The sequence below is a fragment of the Mus caroli genome, unplaced genomic scaffold, assembly GCF_978045245.1.
Source record: "Mus caroli unplaced genomic scaffold, Mus_caroli_1 scaffold_8, whole genome shotgun sequence".
NCBI lineage: Eukaryota > Metazoa > Chordata > Mammalia > Rodentia > Muridae > Mus > Mus caroli.
The window spans coordinates 17,253,912-17,270,963 of record NW_028227263.1 but is presented as its reverse complement, the minus strand read 5'-3'; the positions used below and the strand labels follow the sequence as shown (position 1 = coordinate 17,270,963).

At 44.3% G+C, this 17,052-nt stretch overlaps 1 protein-coding gene across 5 annotated transcripts in view; it reads right to left on the bottom strand.

Moving 5' to 3' along the window:
* Tial1 (TIA1 cytotoxic granule associated RNA binding protein like 1) overlaps positions 1–7,724 on the bottom strand; it is a 59,595-nt gene extending 51,871 nt beyond the window's left edge. The window contains exons 1-3 of one of the 5 annotated variants that reach the window (XM_029479428.2): positions 7,634–7,713; positions 5,157–5,281; positions 2,432–2,572 (exon numbers count right to left, since the gene is read on the bottom strand). In XM_029479428.2, the coding sequence (XP_029335288.1) occupies positions 2,432–2,572; positions 5,157–5,236 (221 nt within the window). In that variant the 5' untranslated portion in view covers positions 5,237–5,281; positions 7,634–7,713. Of the gene's footprint in view, positions 1–2,431; positions 2,573–5,156; positions 5,282–7,633 lie in introns of all 5 variants that reach the window. The other 4 variants (XM_029479430.2, XM_029479431.2, XM_029479429.2 and 1 more) reach the window with 4 other exon arrangements.
* Between the last annotated feature and the right edge of the window lie 9,328 nt (positions 7,725–17,052).

Genomic DNA, 17,052 nt, shown 5'->3' with positions numbered 1-17,052 from the left:
GTTTAAGAGCAAAGGTTTGTAGTAAATTTCTGTTCAGAGGCATTAGCTAATAAAATACTTTCTATATAAGAAACAATATACACTGAAAGATTCAAAGTCCTAGCTTCTTGTATTGAAGCAAAGACAAAAAGAAAATTGCGTAATATAAGGCTATTAGCCATTCCCAGACGCAAAAGCTTCCAATGATTCAAGCTCTCTAGAAGCAAATCCTTTACAATCATCAGGTTTTAAAGGAAGAAACAACCTTCCAAATTCATAATAATTCTATATGGAGGAGGCAGGCCAGATTGTAATGCCTCTATAAGTTCTACAGCCTCATTGACCTTTCATAAATCTTAAGTTTAAACTTTATTTTGAACAACACCTGGATAGATCTGTAATAATTTTGTTTTAGCTTAAAAATAACTCCCCAGAGGCATGGAGAGTTGAGCCCCTCCCCCTCCCAAACTCCCCTAGGCAGGGTTTGCAAAAAAAAAAGAAAAAGAAAAGAAAAGAGAGAGAGAGAGAGAAGAAAGAAAGAAAGAAAGAAAGAAAGAAAGAAAGAAAGAAAGGAAAGAGAAAGAAAGAAAGAAAGAAAGAAAGAAAGAAAGAAAGAAAGAAAGAAAGAAAGAAAGCCACACAAGCCTCACTGAGGCAGCTCTGAGCTTTGTAACTTAATTGTAACTTAACTTAAATATAAATATTTCTTAATCTGAGCATACTGCTGAGTCCTGGCCCAAAGATTATCCCTCCTGAAGAGAGGACAGATTCCAGGGGAACAATTCGACTGTCTGTCTATGCCTCTAATTTTTGGACAGTCTTTCCTAAGATGATTTACACTTAAAACATTCCTTATAACCTTAGTGCTGTGAAAGCATTGCTTGTACTGTAGTTCCCTACAAGGCAGCAACCATAGCCAAACTGATTGTATTAGGGTTCAATTTCCGTACAATGACGAATATATCCAGATAAGTCTGTCTTTGCTTTGTATGGCCGGATGGCTGCAGGGAGCTGCATTAGCGTTCTCATAAGATGATTACTCTTGTAATCATCTTAATTACAATATATGGGTAAGTTAAGAATCCTGAACTTGCGATCAAACTTTGACTATAATTTTTAAGTTTCTTTTACAATATTAGAATATATTCTTAACTTTTGGAAAGCAAAACCCAATTTTAAACAGACTATTCTCTTTAAAACCAATACCAAAAGCATTACTTTCATGTTACAAAGTTTGGCTGCCAATTCTTATATATGAATGCATGACATTGCAACTTTTAATGCTTCATAAAAGAGACATTGTTTTAAATCTTATCCCTTATAAATCTAGTTTCTAGGATAAGAATTACATAAAATATTATCCCAATTTAGAAGTATCTTTGGAGGTCTGGTTTCCTGGGCTGGTTCATGTCATGTGGTGGTGTTTAAAATGACTCCAACCCTGAATTACCAGTTTCAAGCTAACTTTCTTGTTACCAATGTTGCACCTTTTTAATCATACCCAATAACTTATAAGCAAATAACCTATGACCAAGACATGCAGGACATATTTATATCTTTAAGACCAGCCAGAAACCAAGTGAAGCGGCTTCACGAATCTTATAAATTTAGACCAATCAAAGAATTTTTACTTTTTCTAGCTATAATTTCAAGATAAAAAGCACTTTGTCATTTGCTGAACCCAATAATCACAATTGCAGAGATTTTTCTAAGAAAAAACAGCTATCAGCTTATTTGCCCTAGAACTAAGAAGCAGCTGACCTCTCTTAAAAGCAGCTTTTCAGCAGGGCCTCTCCTGTGTGCTTGACTCCTGGATAAGGGTGCAGGGCAACTTAAATCAGCCTCCACTGTGCAAACTGAGACTGAATCAAGAGATGGATAGCCAGCAGATAAAGTTTTAACCATTTTTTTCTTTTCAACATAAAACATAGAACAACAGTCATTCAGACGATGAAACAAAAACAGACACAAATTGACACGTGGATAGATTAGTGCACTAAACACAGACAATACAGTGAGGGTAGAGACCTTGATGTAATCAGGACTAAGGAAATCTCCTGTAGGGGTCAGAGAGAAAGCAGGACGTCTCCTGATTTCCTTCTGTCCCTGGGAGAGCTCTGAAATCCATTTTCCTTCTCTCTTGATCCTTGCTCTCTCTCTCTCTTTCAGTTTCTCATGTCATTTGTATATCTAGCACCGCTCCCCCTTTTTACTCTTTTTTTAAAAAATTATTTCAAGCCCTACTCCTCCCATCTGATACAGTTCTTGACTGCAGACAAGTGCCTGTTTATAATTTTCCAGTCCCATTTTCTACTGTCAACCCCTAACTGATATCAGCGTTGGACCGACACTGACTCAGTCTAGCCTGTATCCTTTTGTTGCACCCTTGGGATCAACAGCTTTCAAAAGATGAAAATTTGTAGTGCTAACATTAATGCTGTATGTTGCTTACCGTGCAGGATACATCTTCTGTTTTCTGTGGAGCCTCACCAAAACAGTGTACCCCGAGTCCTTCTTTCCATTTTCAGGCCACTCGTCGGGCACCACCTGTAGCCACCAGCGGCCACGGGTTCCTGGGTTCCTGAAAGGAAAGCTGGGGATGGAGTGGAAGGACTGTGAGAGAAATAAAGAGCTAAGACAAAGTTCTCTGATCAAGGTCCAATGTTTACTGATGAGTCTGAGCTTATAAAGGGGGAGAACCCATCCCCACCATGCCAGGATCTCCTGGTCATGGTTGCTTTGTCTGGATCTATCAGGAAAACAAGCTCAGCTGCTCAGCAGGTAGCTTCTCACAGGAAGCTGCAGATGTGGCAGACAAAAGACTTTACCTAGGTAGTAAGACTCCACCCTAGGTGAGCAGGCAACTGTGGCAAACAAGGTCTGAGCCAGCCTGCTCAAGGCTGGATGGGAGGGCACACTACATCTTCATCTGAAGGCGGTTAGTGGAAGACTGACTTCCAGACAGCTAGGGTAAGGGTCTTAAGCCCATGCCCACAGTGACACACTTATTCCAAAAATGCCACACCTCTTCATAGTGCCACTCCCTGGGCCAAGCATATACAAACCATCACAGCTGATCTTCACTTGGTTGAGAGAGGCACAGCAGAGAACTTCTCCTGGTGTGCCTGCTGGTCCTGGTAGCACCTACTGACTTCTGCAGATTCAGCAGAGGCCTGGCTGTTTATGCTGAGTCACGCCATCACTGCTGATTCATGCTGGCTATCCTGACACTACTGAACTGGACTGCCGGTATACATCCTGACAATGCAGATTGGATTTACTCCAAAGAACTATTTTTAAACAGTTAAGAACTATTTTTAAACAGCCCCCATCCTAATGCCTTTCTTTCCCACTACCTCTGGTGGGTGGTGGGCTAGAAGGGAGGCTAAAACATTTAAGAACTCTTATTAAAAGAAGGTTTTGAAAATCAAAGCCAACTCCAATAGGCTCATATATTTGCGGGCTTAGTCACCAGAGAGTGACACTGTTTGAAAGGATTAAAAGGACTAGGAAGTGCCAGTTGAAAAAAAAATATATCACTGAGGGTAGGCTTTGAGGTTTCAAAAGCCCATGCCAGGCCCAGAATCTTCCCCTCTGCTTGTAGATCAAGATGGACCTTTCAGATTACTTCTTCTGCAGCCTGCCTGCCTACTGCCATGCTTTCTGCCATGATGATCGTGGACTAAGCCTCTGAAACTGTAAGAAAGCTCCCAACTAAATGATTTCTTTTATGAGAGTTGCCTTGGTCATGGTGTCCTTCACAGCAACCGAATAATAACTAGGACAATCATGTTTTCTTTAGAGAAAAGTTGCAGCCGACTCTTCCGTTGGTCTTACTCCTTTTCACACATCCTCAGATCAGCAGGTTAATACTACTTTTGAAAAGAGTTGGCGTCACATAATCCCACTGTTTGCTTGAGATCCCCTGTGCATCGCATAGTGTTTCGAACGAAGTCTGAATTCCTCCGTTTGTTCTGTAGAATCCTGCTGGCTCAGAGAATATTCTCCCGTGCCCCACTATGACTTGCATTGGCATTGCTTCAGGCCATAGGTATATCCTACCCCCAGGGCTGGAGTCTAGAGAACTCCTTCTCAGCTCTGCTCAAAGCTGGGCCTGTCTCACCCATCAGGCAGAGCTCACAATACCTCCCAGTGAAAGCAGATACTGTGGTTTGGAACTGGTTTGACCGTGTCAGTTAAAGGTGTTCATTCCGAGGTGTGGTCCTTAGCTTGGTGATGTTGAGGAGGTGGGACATGTCAGTGATGGGATCTAGTCTGATTTAATCAGGTTTGGAGGGCTCTACCTTTTAAAGAGATTATCAGCACAGGTCTTGGGGTGGGTTATTGTAAAAATAATAGGCCTGGATCCTTCCTCAGTTTCTGCCTTCCAATTTTAAAGTTTGGCTTACCCTCTTGCATGTACTCCCACTGGGATGCTATCCACCATGAAATTCCTCACCAGAGATAAGAAGCCATCAGTAAAATGCTCTTGACCCGCTAGGACTCTGAGCTAGATGGAACTCCTTTTTCAACAAAATGTCCAGGCTCTTGAGACCTGTGGTGTCCACAGAGATGCAGAGTTACTCTCTGCTTCCTCACTGTCTTGATTGTTTTTCATGATGTTAATCAAAAGGTTTGTCTGCTGGGGCTGGAGAGATAGACCAGCCATGAAAAGCATAAAACAACTTGCAGAGAACCTGAGTTTCATTTCCAGCATCCATATTGACTGCCTCACAACTACCTATAACTCCAGCTCCAGGGGATCTGACTCCTCTGGCCTCCTCAGGACACACACACACACACACACACACACACACCTGTTGTATTTGTGTGGAAGCCACTGACTGGAATCTAAACCCCAAGAAAGTGGGAGCCCAGTCTGGTCCTGTTGTTAGCTTCTCTCTACCTCCCAGAACACTGCCTGGATCAAAGGATACTCCACAGTGGTGGAAGGCCTGGCAGGTACTAGTGATTTAACCACTCCTACCCCCATCTCCAACCGTATAACACAACTCTATCAACTCTTACATTCCCAGGCATCTGAAGCCCAGCAGAACCACCAGAGCTGCATGTCTGACCCTGCCCAGCTCAGCACCCAGCCATCCAGGCTACAGTCAGAATGTAAACTGGCCCTAGGAGATGAGAAGAGTTGAAATGCAGACCTAGCAACAGCTCACCTCCATAATTTGGGCTCCCTGTTGCTCCAGGTATTAACTCTGGTTCCAGGCACTTCCACGTCAATTAAGATTTGGCACATTTCAAAATACCTTTGAACAGCAGGACACTGATTGAATTTGAGGTTCTGGGAAGCCAAATGGAAAATATAATAGTAACACCACTAGTCCTTTTACACTGTAGTTAAAAGCTTAAAGAAACAACTATTACACCTCCGTTAATGCTCCATTCTGTTCCAAATTAATCTGGAATAAGTGTAGTAACTTGGACTGGTTTTAACCTGTCCCATGAGGTGTCTGTTTTGGCTCTTGATATGAGGTCCTTCCCAGTTTTCCTCTCAGCTGGATTTGTTGATGTGTGGATGTGTTTGAATTATTCAAATGATGGTCCACATGCATTTTTCAAAAATAAAATCTCCAAATAATTAAGTGATTATTAAATATCCTCTTTGGTCATATAAATTATGATACACTCATTCAATGAAATATTGCCCAGTCATTAAAAAAGAATGGTGAATCATTCATATAGAATCATACTCAAGATATAAATATAATGTCTCTATGCATGTGTGCAGATGTATTTATTCCCCACCCTCCTTCCCATCTCTTTCTGAGACAAGGTCTAACTTCATAGACCTAGCTAGCCTGGAACTTGCTACATAGGCCAGGCTGGCCTAAACCTCAGAGAGATCTGTCTGCCTCTGCAGATCCCAAGTGCCACCATAACTAGTTTTGTTTGTTGGTTTTTGTTGTTTGCTTTTGACACAGGGTTTCACATATCCTGTGCTGGTTGCCGACTCACAAAGCGACCTTGAGTTTCTGATCATGTTACTTCCTGCCTCCACCTCCCAATCACTGAGATCACAAGCATATACACAGTATACTTTCTCATGAGACTCCAAGACAAAATGGAGGCAAAATGTCTGTGACAGAAATTGACATAAACCTCCAGGTGCTTGTTTTCCACCAAGTATAACACCAAGCACTTGTTCTGTGCACGTGTTTGATCTCCACAGTAACTGTGTGAGGAAGATGTTACTATGATCTTGCATGTTCATGTTAGGAAACCGAGGCCAAAAGAGGCAAATTATGACAAGTTCAGTGTCATACACTAGTTAAGATATGTTTAAACCCTGTTTATTTTAATGTTTTATTTATTTGGATGAGTGTGCGGGTGTGTGTACATGTGTGCATTGGCACAAATGTGGACATTAGAAGACAGATTCAGCTATCCCTCCTGCCTGCCACCTTGTTTGAGACAGGGTTTCTTTTGCTGTTCACCACTGGGTATGCTGGTCTAGCTGACCCACGGACTTCCAAAGACTCTCCTGTTTCTGCCCCCCATCTCCCTGTGGGACTGCTGGGACGACAGGCATACATTTCTGCATCTAGATTTTATGTGTGTTCTGAGGGTCCAAAGCAGACACTGTCCACTGAAATTTTTCTCCAGACCTGTTTTTAAACCTTATAAACATTCTAGCTCTGTGGAGTGACACACGCCTTTAATCCCAGCACTCTGGAGGCAGAGGCAGGCAGACTTCTAAATTTGAGGCCAACTTAGCCTTAAGAACAAGTTCTGGGACAGCCAGGGCTACACAGAGAAACCTTGTCTCAAAAAACAAAACAAAACAAACAATAACATCAAAAACAAACAAACAACACCCCCCCAAACAGCTAAGCTTTCCCCCTTTTCTGGGATTTGAAAACTGAGAGGAACATGGAAATATTTAACTACTGATGTGACAGTAAGGTCATACCCAGATTATATGCCCCTCTCCCCTTCAGCCTTCAGTGAGGGCACTCAAGACATTTCTAGATGTATAGGCAGAACTCAGCAAAAGCAGGGTAGAGAGAAGACAAGGCCAGTGGGAGGCCCTTAGGAAAAGTAATTGAGACTGTTTTCCTGATTATGGTCTTACAGTGACCTGACTCTATCACCTTGGGGACAGCACAGAAAGCCTCCCAGCTGCCACCACTGTGACCTTTACCCAGCAGCCCTGGGATAAAACTGTGTTATTAGACACTAACGTTGTTTGGCCTCCCATAAGCATTCTTTTGACATCCCCAGCAGCCATAAACTTGACTTGTCCTGTTTTAATAATGTGGTATTTTATAAAATTAAGCAGTATCCACAGTCAACTGATGAGCTGAGTCAGGTTGTCTCCTGGTTCCCACTCTGGGACCAGCGCCCAGGTGTGTTCCTTCAGCCCTCCTTTATCAAGCATCCTGTTATAGTTGCCGTTTCGCTGAACTAGGGATGGAACCCAGGGTCTCAGGTACTCGAGACAAGCAGTCCACTGCTGGCCTACACCCCAGATCACTAAGCCTCATTCCCTCGAATTGTATGACACGGGAAAAAGGGAGGAGGTCACCAGGGCCAGCATCCTCCCCTCAGTTACTGAGTTCTTTCCACATTGACAGATTATTTCTTTTTTAAAGACAGGGTCTCACTCCGCAGGCCTGGCTGGCACAGAACTCACCTTGTAAGCCAAGAGATCCACCTGCCGCTGCCTTCAGAATGCTGGAATTAAAAGTGTGTGCCAACACACCCAGCCGGTGGAACTTTTGACAAAGTCGTATCAGTTATTTGATCACCTGACAGCAACCGCCCAGTTGGCCTCAGGAACTGTTCTGTACTCATTCCAATGGGCCCCAGCTGAGTCCTTCCAGAATTGGTTGTGCTGTGTCCCAAGGTCTTCCCCAGGCGCCTCACTGTCTGGCCTCTGTGGGCTGCCTCTTCTGCCACCCACTGATGCCTAGCTCTGAAACTGAGCTTGGAACGGAACTGGAAAACAAACTTGGATCCTCTACAGATTTTGGGAGGACTCTTTGAGTTTGCTGTCTGCCTCAGGTTCTTAGCAAGAAGCTGCCAGTGAACGGCTCCCGAATGGGAAGACCACATCTACAATGGACTGTCTAAGCTCCCCCAGTCTGGATTGTCCAAGCTGACCTCAAGAGATGATCGGGATGCTAATGTTCCTGGGCTGAATCCAGACATGCCTGCTTTCTAGATAAAGAAGTGCTAATCCTGTCTCAGGCCCCAGAAATACCTGACATTCCATCATTCAGTTTGGGGTAAATTAGGAAAATGTGGTTCAGTGTGTGTGTGTTTGTGTGGTGTGATATGTGTGTGGGGGGTGTGGTTTGTGGGTGTGTGTGTGTGCATGTGGTGTGGTATATGTGTGTGTGTGGTGTGTTTGTGTGTATGTATGGTTTGTGGTGTGTGTGTGTGTGTGTGTGTATGAGTGTGTATACTTCAGAGATCAACACTAGGTATCTTTCTCAGTTGCTATCTTTCACTTCATTTTTTGAGACACTCTCTCTAATGGAATTTGGAACTCATCTATTGGCTAGACTGGCTGGGCAGCGAACTCCTGGAATCCATCTATCTCAGCCTCCCAGCACGGGAGTCACAGAGGTTACAGACATAAGCCATATCGCTCTTCTATGTGAGGGCGAGGATCCAAACTCAGGCACTTTACCAATAGAACCACTAGCCCCAATCCCAATCATATGTCCCTTAAAGATGTTTGTTTGTTTGTTTGTTTGTTTGTTTGTTTTCCAAAACAAGATGAGGAGGGAGAGCAACAATTTTAAGCAGGAGTTGTTGGGGGATCTTTGCTGGCAGGGGACAGTGTGCTGCTGCTGGCATTCTGAAGGATTTTGCGTGGTTGTTCTTATCACAAGGACCAGGCAGGCATGGGGGCACACGCCTGTAGTCCCAACACTTGAGAGGTGAGGTTAAAAAGGATTAGAAGTTTGAGACCAGACTCAGCTGCATAGAGAGTTGTTGGGGGAGCCCGGCCTACAAAAAAAGCCACCAAACAAACCAACAAGAAGAACCAGCCCGGGACAAGCCTGAATGAGAGAGCAAATCATGAGCCTGGGGGCGGGAGGGGGGCAATCAAGCAAGGTTCTAAATGTATTCCCCTCTGAAGGCCATGTGGAAATACTTGCACCAATTCCTGTGTCAAGAAAGGGAAACTTTCGTATCTTATGAGCCAGCCTTCTTAGCAAGCATTGTGTTAAAGCTTCATTTCTTCCAATATCTGACCCCACCTTTTTGTTTTGTTTGTTTGTTTGTTTGTTTGTTTCCGAGACAGGGTTTCTCTGTATAGCCCTGGCTGTCCTGGAAGTCACTTTGTAGACCAGGCTGGCTTCGAACTCAGAAATCCACCTGCCTCTGCCTCCCAAGTGCTGGAATTTTGTTTGTTTTTGAAACAGGGTCTCGATGTATAGTCATGACTTTCTGGGAACAAACTATGTGGACCAGGCTAGCCTTAAACAGAGAAAGGCATGCACCACCACCACCCAGCTACTCTCACTCTCTCTCTCTCTCTCTCTCTCTCTCTCTCTCTCTCTCTCTTTCTTCTTCTTCTTCTTCTTCTTCTTCTTCTTCTTCTTCTTCTTCTTCTTCTTCTTCTTCTTCTTCTTCTTCCACAGTCTCCTGTATCCCAGGCTGCCTTCAATCTCTGCTTTGTAGCGGAGGCTGCCTCCTGCCTTCATCTCTCAAGTGTTGGGATGCCACTCTACCTGGTTTATGTACTGCTGAGGATCCAATGCAGGGCTTTGTGCATGCTACACAAATATGGGTAATGTCCCCAGCCCCTCAAACACTCTTAGCCACCACTCATGCCCTATTCTGTTTGCAATTGAAAATACAAGATTCGGAGCTAGAGAGATGGCTCAGTAATTGAGAGCCTTGGTTGATCTTCCAGGGGACCCAGGCTCAATTCCCAGCACCCATCTGTAACTACCGGCTTAGGGGATCTAATGCTCTCTTTTAATCTCTGAGGACACTACATGCATATGGTGCACAGACATGCATGCAGGCAGAGCACCTATGCATATAAAATAAAAATAAAGGTTAAAAATATTTTTAAACCAGGCATTGGTGGTGCATGTCTTTAATCCCAGCACTTGGGAGGCAGAGGCAGGCAGATTTCTGAGTTTGTGGCCAGCCTGGTCTACAGAATGAGTTTTGGGACAGCCAGGGCTTCACAGAGAAACCCTGTCTTGAAAAAAATGTATATATATATGAAAAACCAAGCTACAAGCATAATTTGAAACAGCAGCACTTTGAAGTGGAAACTTCGAGTTTCTTTGGAAAGTTAGTTAAGTCAAATGATGGTCTGAGGGAGCACACAGGTGAAAGGATGTCTTGCTAAAGCAGACACATGAAAGACTGTTTTCCTGAAGCAGACACAAGTGAAAGAACGTTTGGATATAGCAAACACGTGAAAGGACCCATGATGACAGAGTATAAATATGACCCCACAGACAGTGGGCAAAGAACACTAAACATTGGTTTGGTTTGCTCCTTCTCTATAGTATTCTTCCCTGGCAACACACATACATTGGTTAGCCTTACATGGATAGCATTGTTGAGCTCAACTTGTGGTAACACCTCCATTGAGAGAAGCTCACCCAGGAACTGCTCGTGAAGTTCCTGCAGAAGCTCGATGCTTCCACAGCCTCGCCTCAGGCCAGCTGGTGAGCCTGGAGGTTCCTTCAGGATTAAACTACAGCTGCTGGTTTGTGCCTGGTGTTGGCCTGCTGAAAAGACTGGTCAGTAGCTGTCAGTTTGTGTGTGCTGTCTCCTGCCAAAGAAGATGGAGCTCACCCTCAAAGAACTATTGCTGAACAGGTCTACTTCCCCCATATCCAAATAAATTTTCTCTTCCACTACCTCTGTTTCCCTTATTAAAGTAGGTTGCAAAAAACTTTATGCATACAGGGCTCCTACATGCTTAGCAAACATTTTTACAACCCTAAATATTTTTAAAAGTAACTAGTTAATTTTATACATATGAGTATTTGTCTCCATGTATGTATGTATGTATGTATATATGTATGTATGTACAGCACAGTACATGTGAGCCTGGTGTGGAGGCAAAAAGGATGTCTGTTCCTTTGGAACTAGAGTTCTTGATGGTTGTGAGCTGTCATGTGAATGTGGGAAACTGAATTTGTGTCCTGTGCAAGAACAGCAAATGCTCTAAACTTCTGAGCCATCTCTCCAGCCATCACAATGCTTTTTAAGATCCCAGGATGCTGGCTGAGCAGTCAGGCTGGTCAGTGGAGTGGCCATTCTAATCCCATATATAGAGACTTATTGCCTCACCAGGTGTCCATCCCTTCTGTTCCTCGTAAGTATTCCTTCAGTGCAGCGCTCAACCCCTCACACGACAACAAGAATAAGACATTCATGCTAAAGGGGTGACCAGCCACCTGCTCATCCTGTCTAGGCTTTCTGAGATGCTGGGTCAAGTTACAAATGCAGAGAATCACTAGGGAAGATGTAAGACTTTTCTAACGTCGTGTGATCCTTGCATGGTAGTATTTCTGAGTTTCCTATAGCACCTCTCCATGGGTGCTACAAACAGTAAGAGAGGGAAGAGGGAAGAGTCTCTTTGTCAATCAAGACTGTCACCTAAGCCGGGCATGGTGGTGCACGCCTTTAATCTCAGCACTTGGGAGGCAGAGGCAGGTGGATTTCTGAGTTCAAGGTCAGCCTGGTCTACAAAGTGAGTTCCAGGACAGCCAAGGCTACACAGAGAAACCCTGTCTCAAAAAAAAAAAAAAAAAAAAAAAAAAAAAAAAACCAAAAACAAAACAAAACAAAAACAAACAAACAAACAAAACCTGTCACCTCGTGGTGTTTGAAGCTAGAGCAGGGCACAGCCCTCTAAGTCATCCCTATTGCCCTGCCTTGCAAAAGGATAGGGTTGTGTGCTCTGTAATTAGCTAATGAGCTGCCTAACTGGTACTCTTATATTCATCCAACCCCCATCCTTAGTGTGTAATGGTACTATAGGTATTTTTTAAACATTGTATCCAAATAGAGTTTGCATTAGCGGAGGCGGCAGTTGTAGTCATCCTGCTATCCCTGCTGGTTCCAAGTTGTGCTATAAACTGCCTGGTGAGTCTTACCAGGGAGCAGACAGAATATCTCCACCACCCCAGGGGCTTCTCAGTCAGATGCCACTAGCCCTCTAAGATGGAAAGTGGTAAAAGCAGTTCATGGTCTGGATCACGTTGGCCGTGGTTCAGAACAAGTTACTTTCAAGAGCCCTGAGCATCGTCTTTGGAGAACAAATTCTTCCTTATCTTTCTTTACAAGCGAGCACTGCCTTGCCCTTGGTCTTGCCTCACTTAATCACCTTTTATGGAGACACTGGAGAGTTACAGTTAGAAATATGAGCATGGGGTCCCCAAGTGTAGCTCAGTGGTAGAGCTAGTATGCACGAAGTGCCTATGATGCACAAAGTCCTGGTTCCATCCCCGGCACATCCTTCCTGCCCCCAACAAAAAGGCCCAGACATAGCTTAGTGGGCATCTCAAGCTTCCATTTCTTTCATGTCTCCACCAAATGGAGATCCTCATCATTCTTGGTTTCTTTTCTCTCTCTCTCTCTCTCTCTTTTTTTTTTTTTTTTTTTTTTCCGAGACAGGGTTTCTCTGTGTAGCCCCGACTGTCCTGGAACTCACTTTGTAGACCAGGCTGGCCTCAAACTCAGAAATCCGCCTGCCTCTGCCTCCCGAGTGCTGGGATTAAAGGCGTGCGCCACCACGCCCTGCTTTGGTTTCTCTTTTTTGTGGTGCTAAAGTATGCTAACAAAATCAACTTGAGAGAAGGAATGGCTTGCCTTTAGTTCACAGTTCCAGGCAGCTGTCTATCACCACGGGGAGGTCAAGGCAGCAGGTGCTTGAGGCAGCTGGCCATACTGACTGCAGTCAGAGGGCAGTGAGCTCATGCGTGCCGGGTGTTCAGCTCACTTTCTCCATTCTAAGCATTTTATTTACGTATGTGTTATGTGTGTATGCCTAGATGTGTTTATGTGCTCATATGTGTACATATATATGTTTGTGTGAGTGTATATGTGTGTGTACATGTACATGTGCTCATGAGTGTACATATATGTTTATGTGAGTATATATGTATATGTGTATGTGTGTACATGTGTATGTATGCACCTGTGTATGTGTGTACATGTGTGTGTACATGTGTATGTGTGTACATGTGTGTGTACATGTGCATGTGTGCACATGTGTATGTGTGTACATGTGTATGTGTGTACATGTGCATGGGTATACATGTGTATGTGTGTATGTGTGCATGTGTGTACATGTGCATGTGCTCATGTGTGTGCCTGAATGAGCTTTATGCATATCATGTACATACAGATGCCCTCAGAGAACAGAAGAGAGTGCCATACCTCCAGTAACTGGATTACAACCAGTTGTGAGCCATTCAGCATGTGTCCTACCTGAAACTGAGTCTTCCCATGTTAATTAACATAATCAAAATAATGAGAACATGGGCTTGCCTAGAGGCTTGTCTCTCGGGTGACTCTAGATTCTGTGGACAGTGATACCAGCCATCACAGCCACAGCCATTGGAATGAACTGAAGTACTTCCGTGTTTATCCAGTGTCCAGGTCTGTCTCAGGTGTGGTCCAGGAACCCGGTGGACCCTGGGTGAGGTCCATGACATCCTCTTGGTGACTCCAAACGTGACATCATTTGGGGTTGTGATCAGACACTATCGTCATCTACACTTTTTTTTTTTTTTTTTTTTGGTTTTTTCGAGACAGGGTTTCTCTGTGTAGCCCTGGCTGTCCTGGCACTCACTTTGTAGACCAGGCTGGCCTCGAACTCAGAAATCCGCCTGCCTCTTCCTCCCGAGTGCTGGGATTAAAGGCGTGCGCCACCACGCCCGGCTTCATCTACACTTTTTAATACCAGGAAACTGAGTCGTGGAGACACTCAGTCACTTCTGTGTTCACTTATAGCAAGTGAGAGGGGCAGGAGCCAAATCCAGGAGACTGATTTTTTTTCTTTTTTCTTTCTTTTCTTTCTTTCTTTTCTTTCTTTCTTTCTTTTCTTTCTTTCTTTCTTTCTTTCTTTCTTTCTTTCTTTCTTTCTTTCTTTCTTTCTTTCTTTCTTTTGGCTCTAGACACCAACCATCCTGTTTTTCTCATAAGATTGTTACAAGAACACAGTGAGACTCCCTAATAAGTATTTACCCAGTTACAAACAAAAGAAACTGTTAATTACAGCTCTGGGCAGATATTACATTCTAACTGGGAGGATTGGCCCCTTAGACTTTCCATACAACCCTCCCGACAAGGCCTTTACCCAGATGTGGAGCTTTGGACTTTTCTGAATAGTATTTTATTTGTGTGTATGCAAGTTTGAATGTTCCTACAAGGTTTGCAGTTCTCTGAAGATAAGAGTACCCTCTCTTACCATTTTTATATCTTCTAACTCCTTATACATAGTAGAAATTTAATAACTACTAAATAAAATAAATTAAATAAATAAAATTATTGGTATTATATATAAGTGCTTGCAATTCGAAAGTGCTTTAGCCATTGTGGTTATTAAATGAAAATGGCCTGCTCTGACCCATAGGGAGTGACACTATTAGAAGGTGTGGCCTTGTTGTCAGAAGTGAGTCACTGTGGACAGGCTTTGGGGTTTCAGAAGCCCCAGGTTCAGTGTCACTCTCTTGTCCTGCTACCTTCCAATCCAGATGTAGAACTCTCTGCTACCTCTCCAGCACCATGTCTGCCTGCATGCTTCCTGCCATGATGACAATGAACTAAACCTCTGGAACTGTAAGTCAGCCCCAATTAAATGTTGTCCTTTATAAGAGCTGCTGTGGTCTTGGTGTCTGTTCTGAGCAGTAGAAACCCCACCTAAGACAGCCTTGTATGGAGCTGGTGTTGCCTACAGGCCTCAGCTTCCCTACATGGGTGTCTGCGCAGGATGCACAGGTGCCTTTGCCACATGGTGACTTGCTTCCTCCTGGAGGATAAAATCAAGAGACAGGGATGGAACCTGCAAAATTTTCTATGAATGTAAGTGTCCAAAAATTGCTGAAAGAAGACCCCAGACTCAGATAGTATGCAAAGACATAGAGTTTATCCTGCAGAAACAACCAGCATACAGGGGTCAGCCATTTTTTGAAATGGCGACCCCAGACAAAGGCGCTCAGGCCTTCTTATAAGGAACCGGGGGAACACTCTAGAAGGATTAGGTAATCTAAAATTTCATTGGTGGGTGCTAGGAGGACACAGGTGGTCAGTGGTATGCACTCCTATGTCATGAACAGTTAACCATAGGAAAGCTAGGGCTGCCCAGCATAGCTGGCCCATCCTGAGATGAGATATTTCCCATTTTTGTGGTTATCCCCAGGCTGTTCTTTGGGAGGGGTTTATGACCTTATTTCTGGATTTTACGGTCTGTTCCTGGAGCTGGTGCTTTGTGGCATTCTTTTCTGAATCAGGCCTGGCCCTCAAATGAAGACAAATGGAGACAGCGAATAGGAGCATGCCAGGGCAGTGGCCACTTACCCTGTCTTCACCTAGGTCCTCACGGGTGACATACTCCCGGACTCCTTCTGAGTTACTTCATTAGGCAGGGCTTTCATTGGAGCACAGCGACAGTGTGGTGAGATACGATTGGCCAAGGATTTAGGGGCTTTGGATTGACTCAAACACGGTGTATAAGTTTATGAGCTACGCAATAAACTCTGCACCCTGATGTTGATTCCCAGAGTCTGATTCCCTGGGAATTGTCATGTAACTCTGTTGCCTCTCACCCCTTCCCCACCCTCAGTCCTGTTTCCACACAAAATATAGCCCAGGCAAGCCTTGAGCTTCTCATCGTCCTGTCTCCACCCCAGAAGAGCTGAGATTACAGGCATTCTGCTTTCAACCCAGCACAAATCAACTTTATTTAGTGTGAAAGGATTTAGCAAGGGTAAATACCAAGAGTGACGATCAGTTTTGTAGACTGGTGTCTACCAAGGAACTGGTCTCAGAAATTAAGAACAGTGCAAGATCCCAGTTGGATTTCCCTAAGACAAGGGCATCCCACGAAGCAAGGCAGCTCTGTCTAATCTGAGAGAGCCTGAGTCCTCTCTCCTACTCTCTTCTCCTCATGTTCCTCACCTCCTCACCCCTGACCCTGGTTCCTTGCCTCGCTCTTCTGACAGTTCTCACTTGTCTTTGCTGGGATTCCTAAAAGTAAAGCCTACGGCCCAGGTCATCTTTTCTTGGGTCATCATGGATTCCATGCTAATCCAGTTTGGTTTCCAAGGGTCCAGTCCTACTCTAGAAAAGAGAGAGGTAGGATTCACAGTTCCAAAATAGAAGGCTTTAGTACTGGACTCTGGTCATAAAAATCATGGCGAGATGAAACAGCAGGTGTGTCAGAGGTCAGGTTATATAACCTGCCCGGTATTGCCAATGCTCCTAGGCACTGTGCTAGGTAGTGGGGGCACAGGAAGAAAGCAGGGGCAGATAAACAGATTCTCGGTATGGAGAGAAAGACAGGTATCCAAATAATTGGTATGCAAAAACAAACAAACAAAACAAAACACCAAACAAAAAAAACCTGTACTTAGAAGTACCCATGGCATTATGGGTAGAGATGAGCCCTCTCCTAGGGACATGGAGACAATGCCCCCCAAGACGACCTTTGAAGGATAGCATAAAGGATAATAACAGATGAGGAAAAGGGGGACATACACGCCAAGCAGGAAGGAGTTGTGGGAAGCTTAGGTGTCACGGGCAGGACTGGAGGATGGGAGCTGAGAGGAGAGCTGGCAAGGACAGCTGGGGTGACACTGAGTTAAACTTGCTGGTTTCAGCTGGTTCTTGGGTTCTGTTCAGGCACTGGGAAAGCTTCTAGGGATCTGCAACATGAATGAACTTGCACGTGCCTCCAGGGAGTGTGTGGCCAACCTGACAGCAGAAATGGAGGCCAGGCCTAAGAGATTCTGGGGCCCAAGATACACAAAAGCATCCTCCCCTGCAGTGTGGAGCTCACAGGGTGAGGCTTTTGGGGATGCTGTATTCTCCGTTCCAGAAGGTCACCTAGCTTATAAG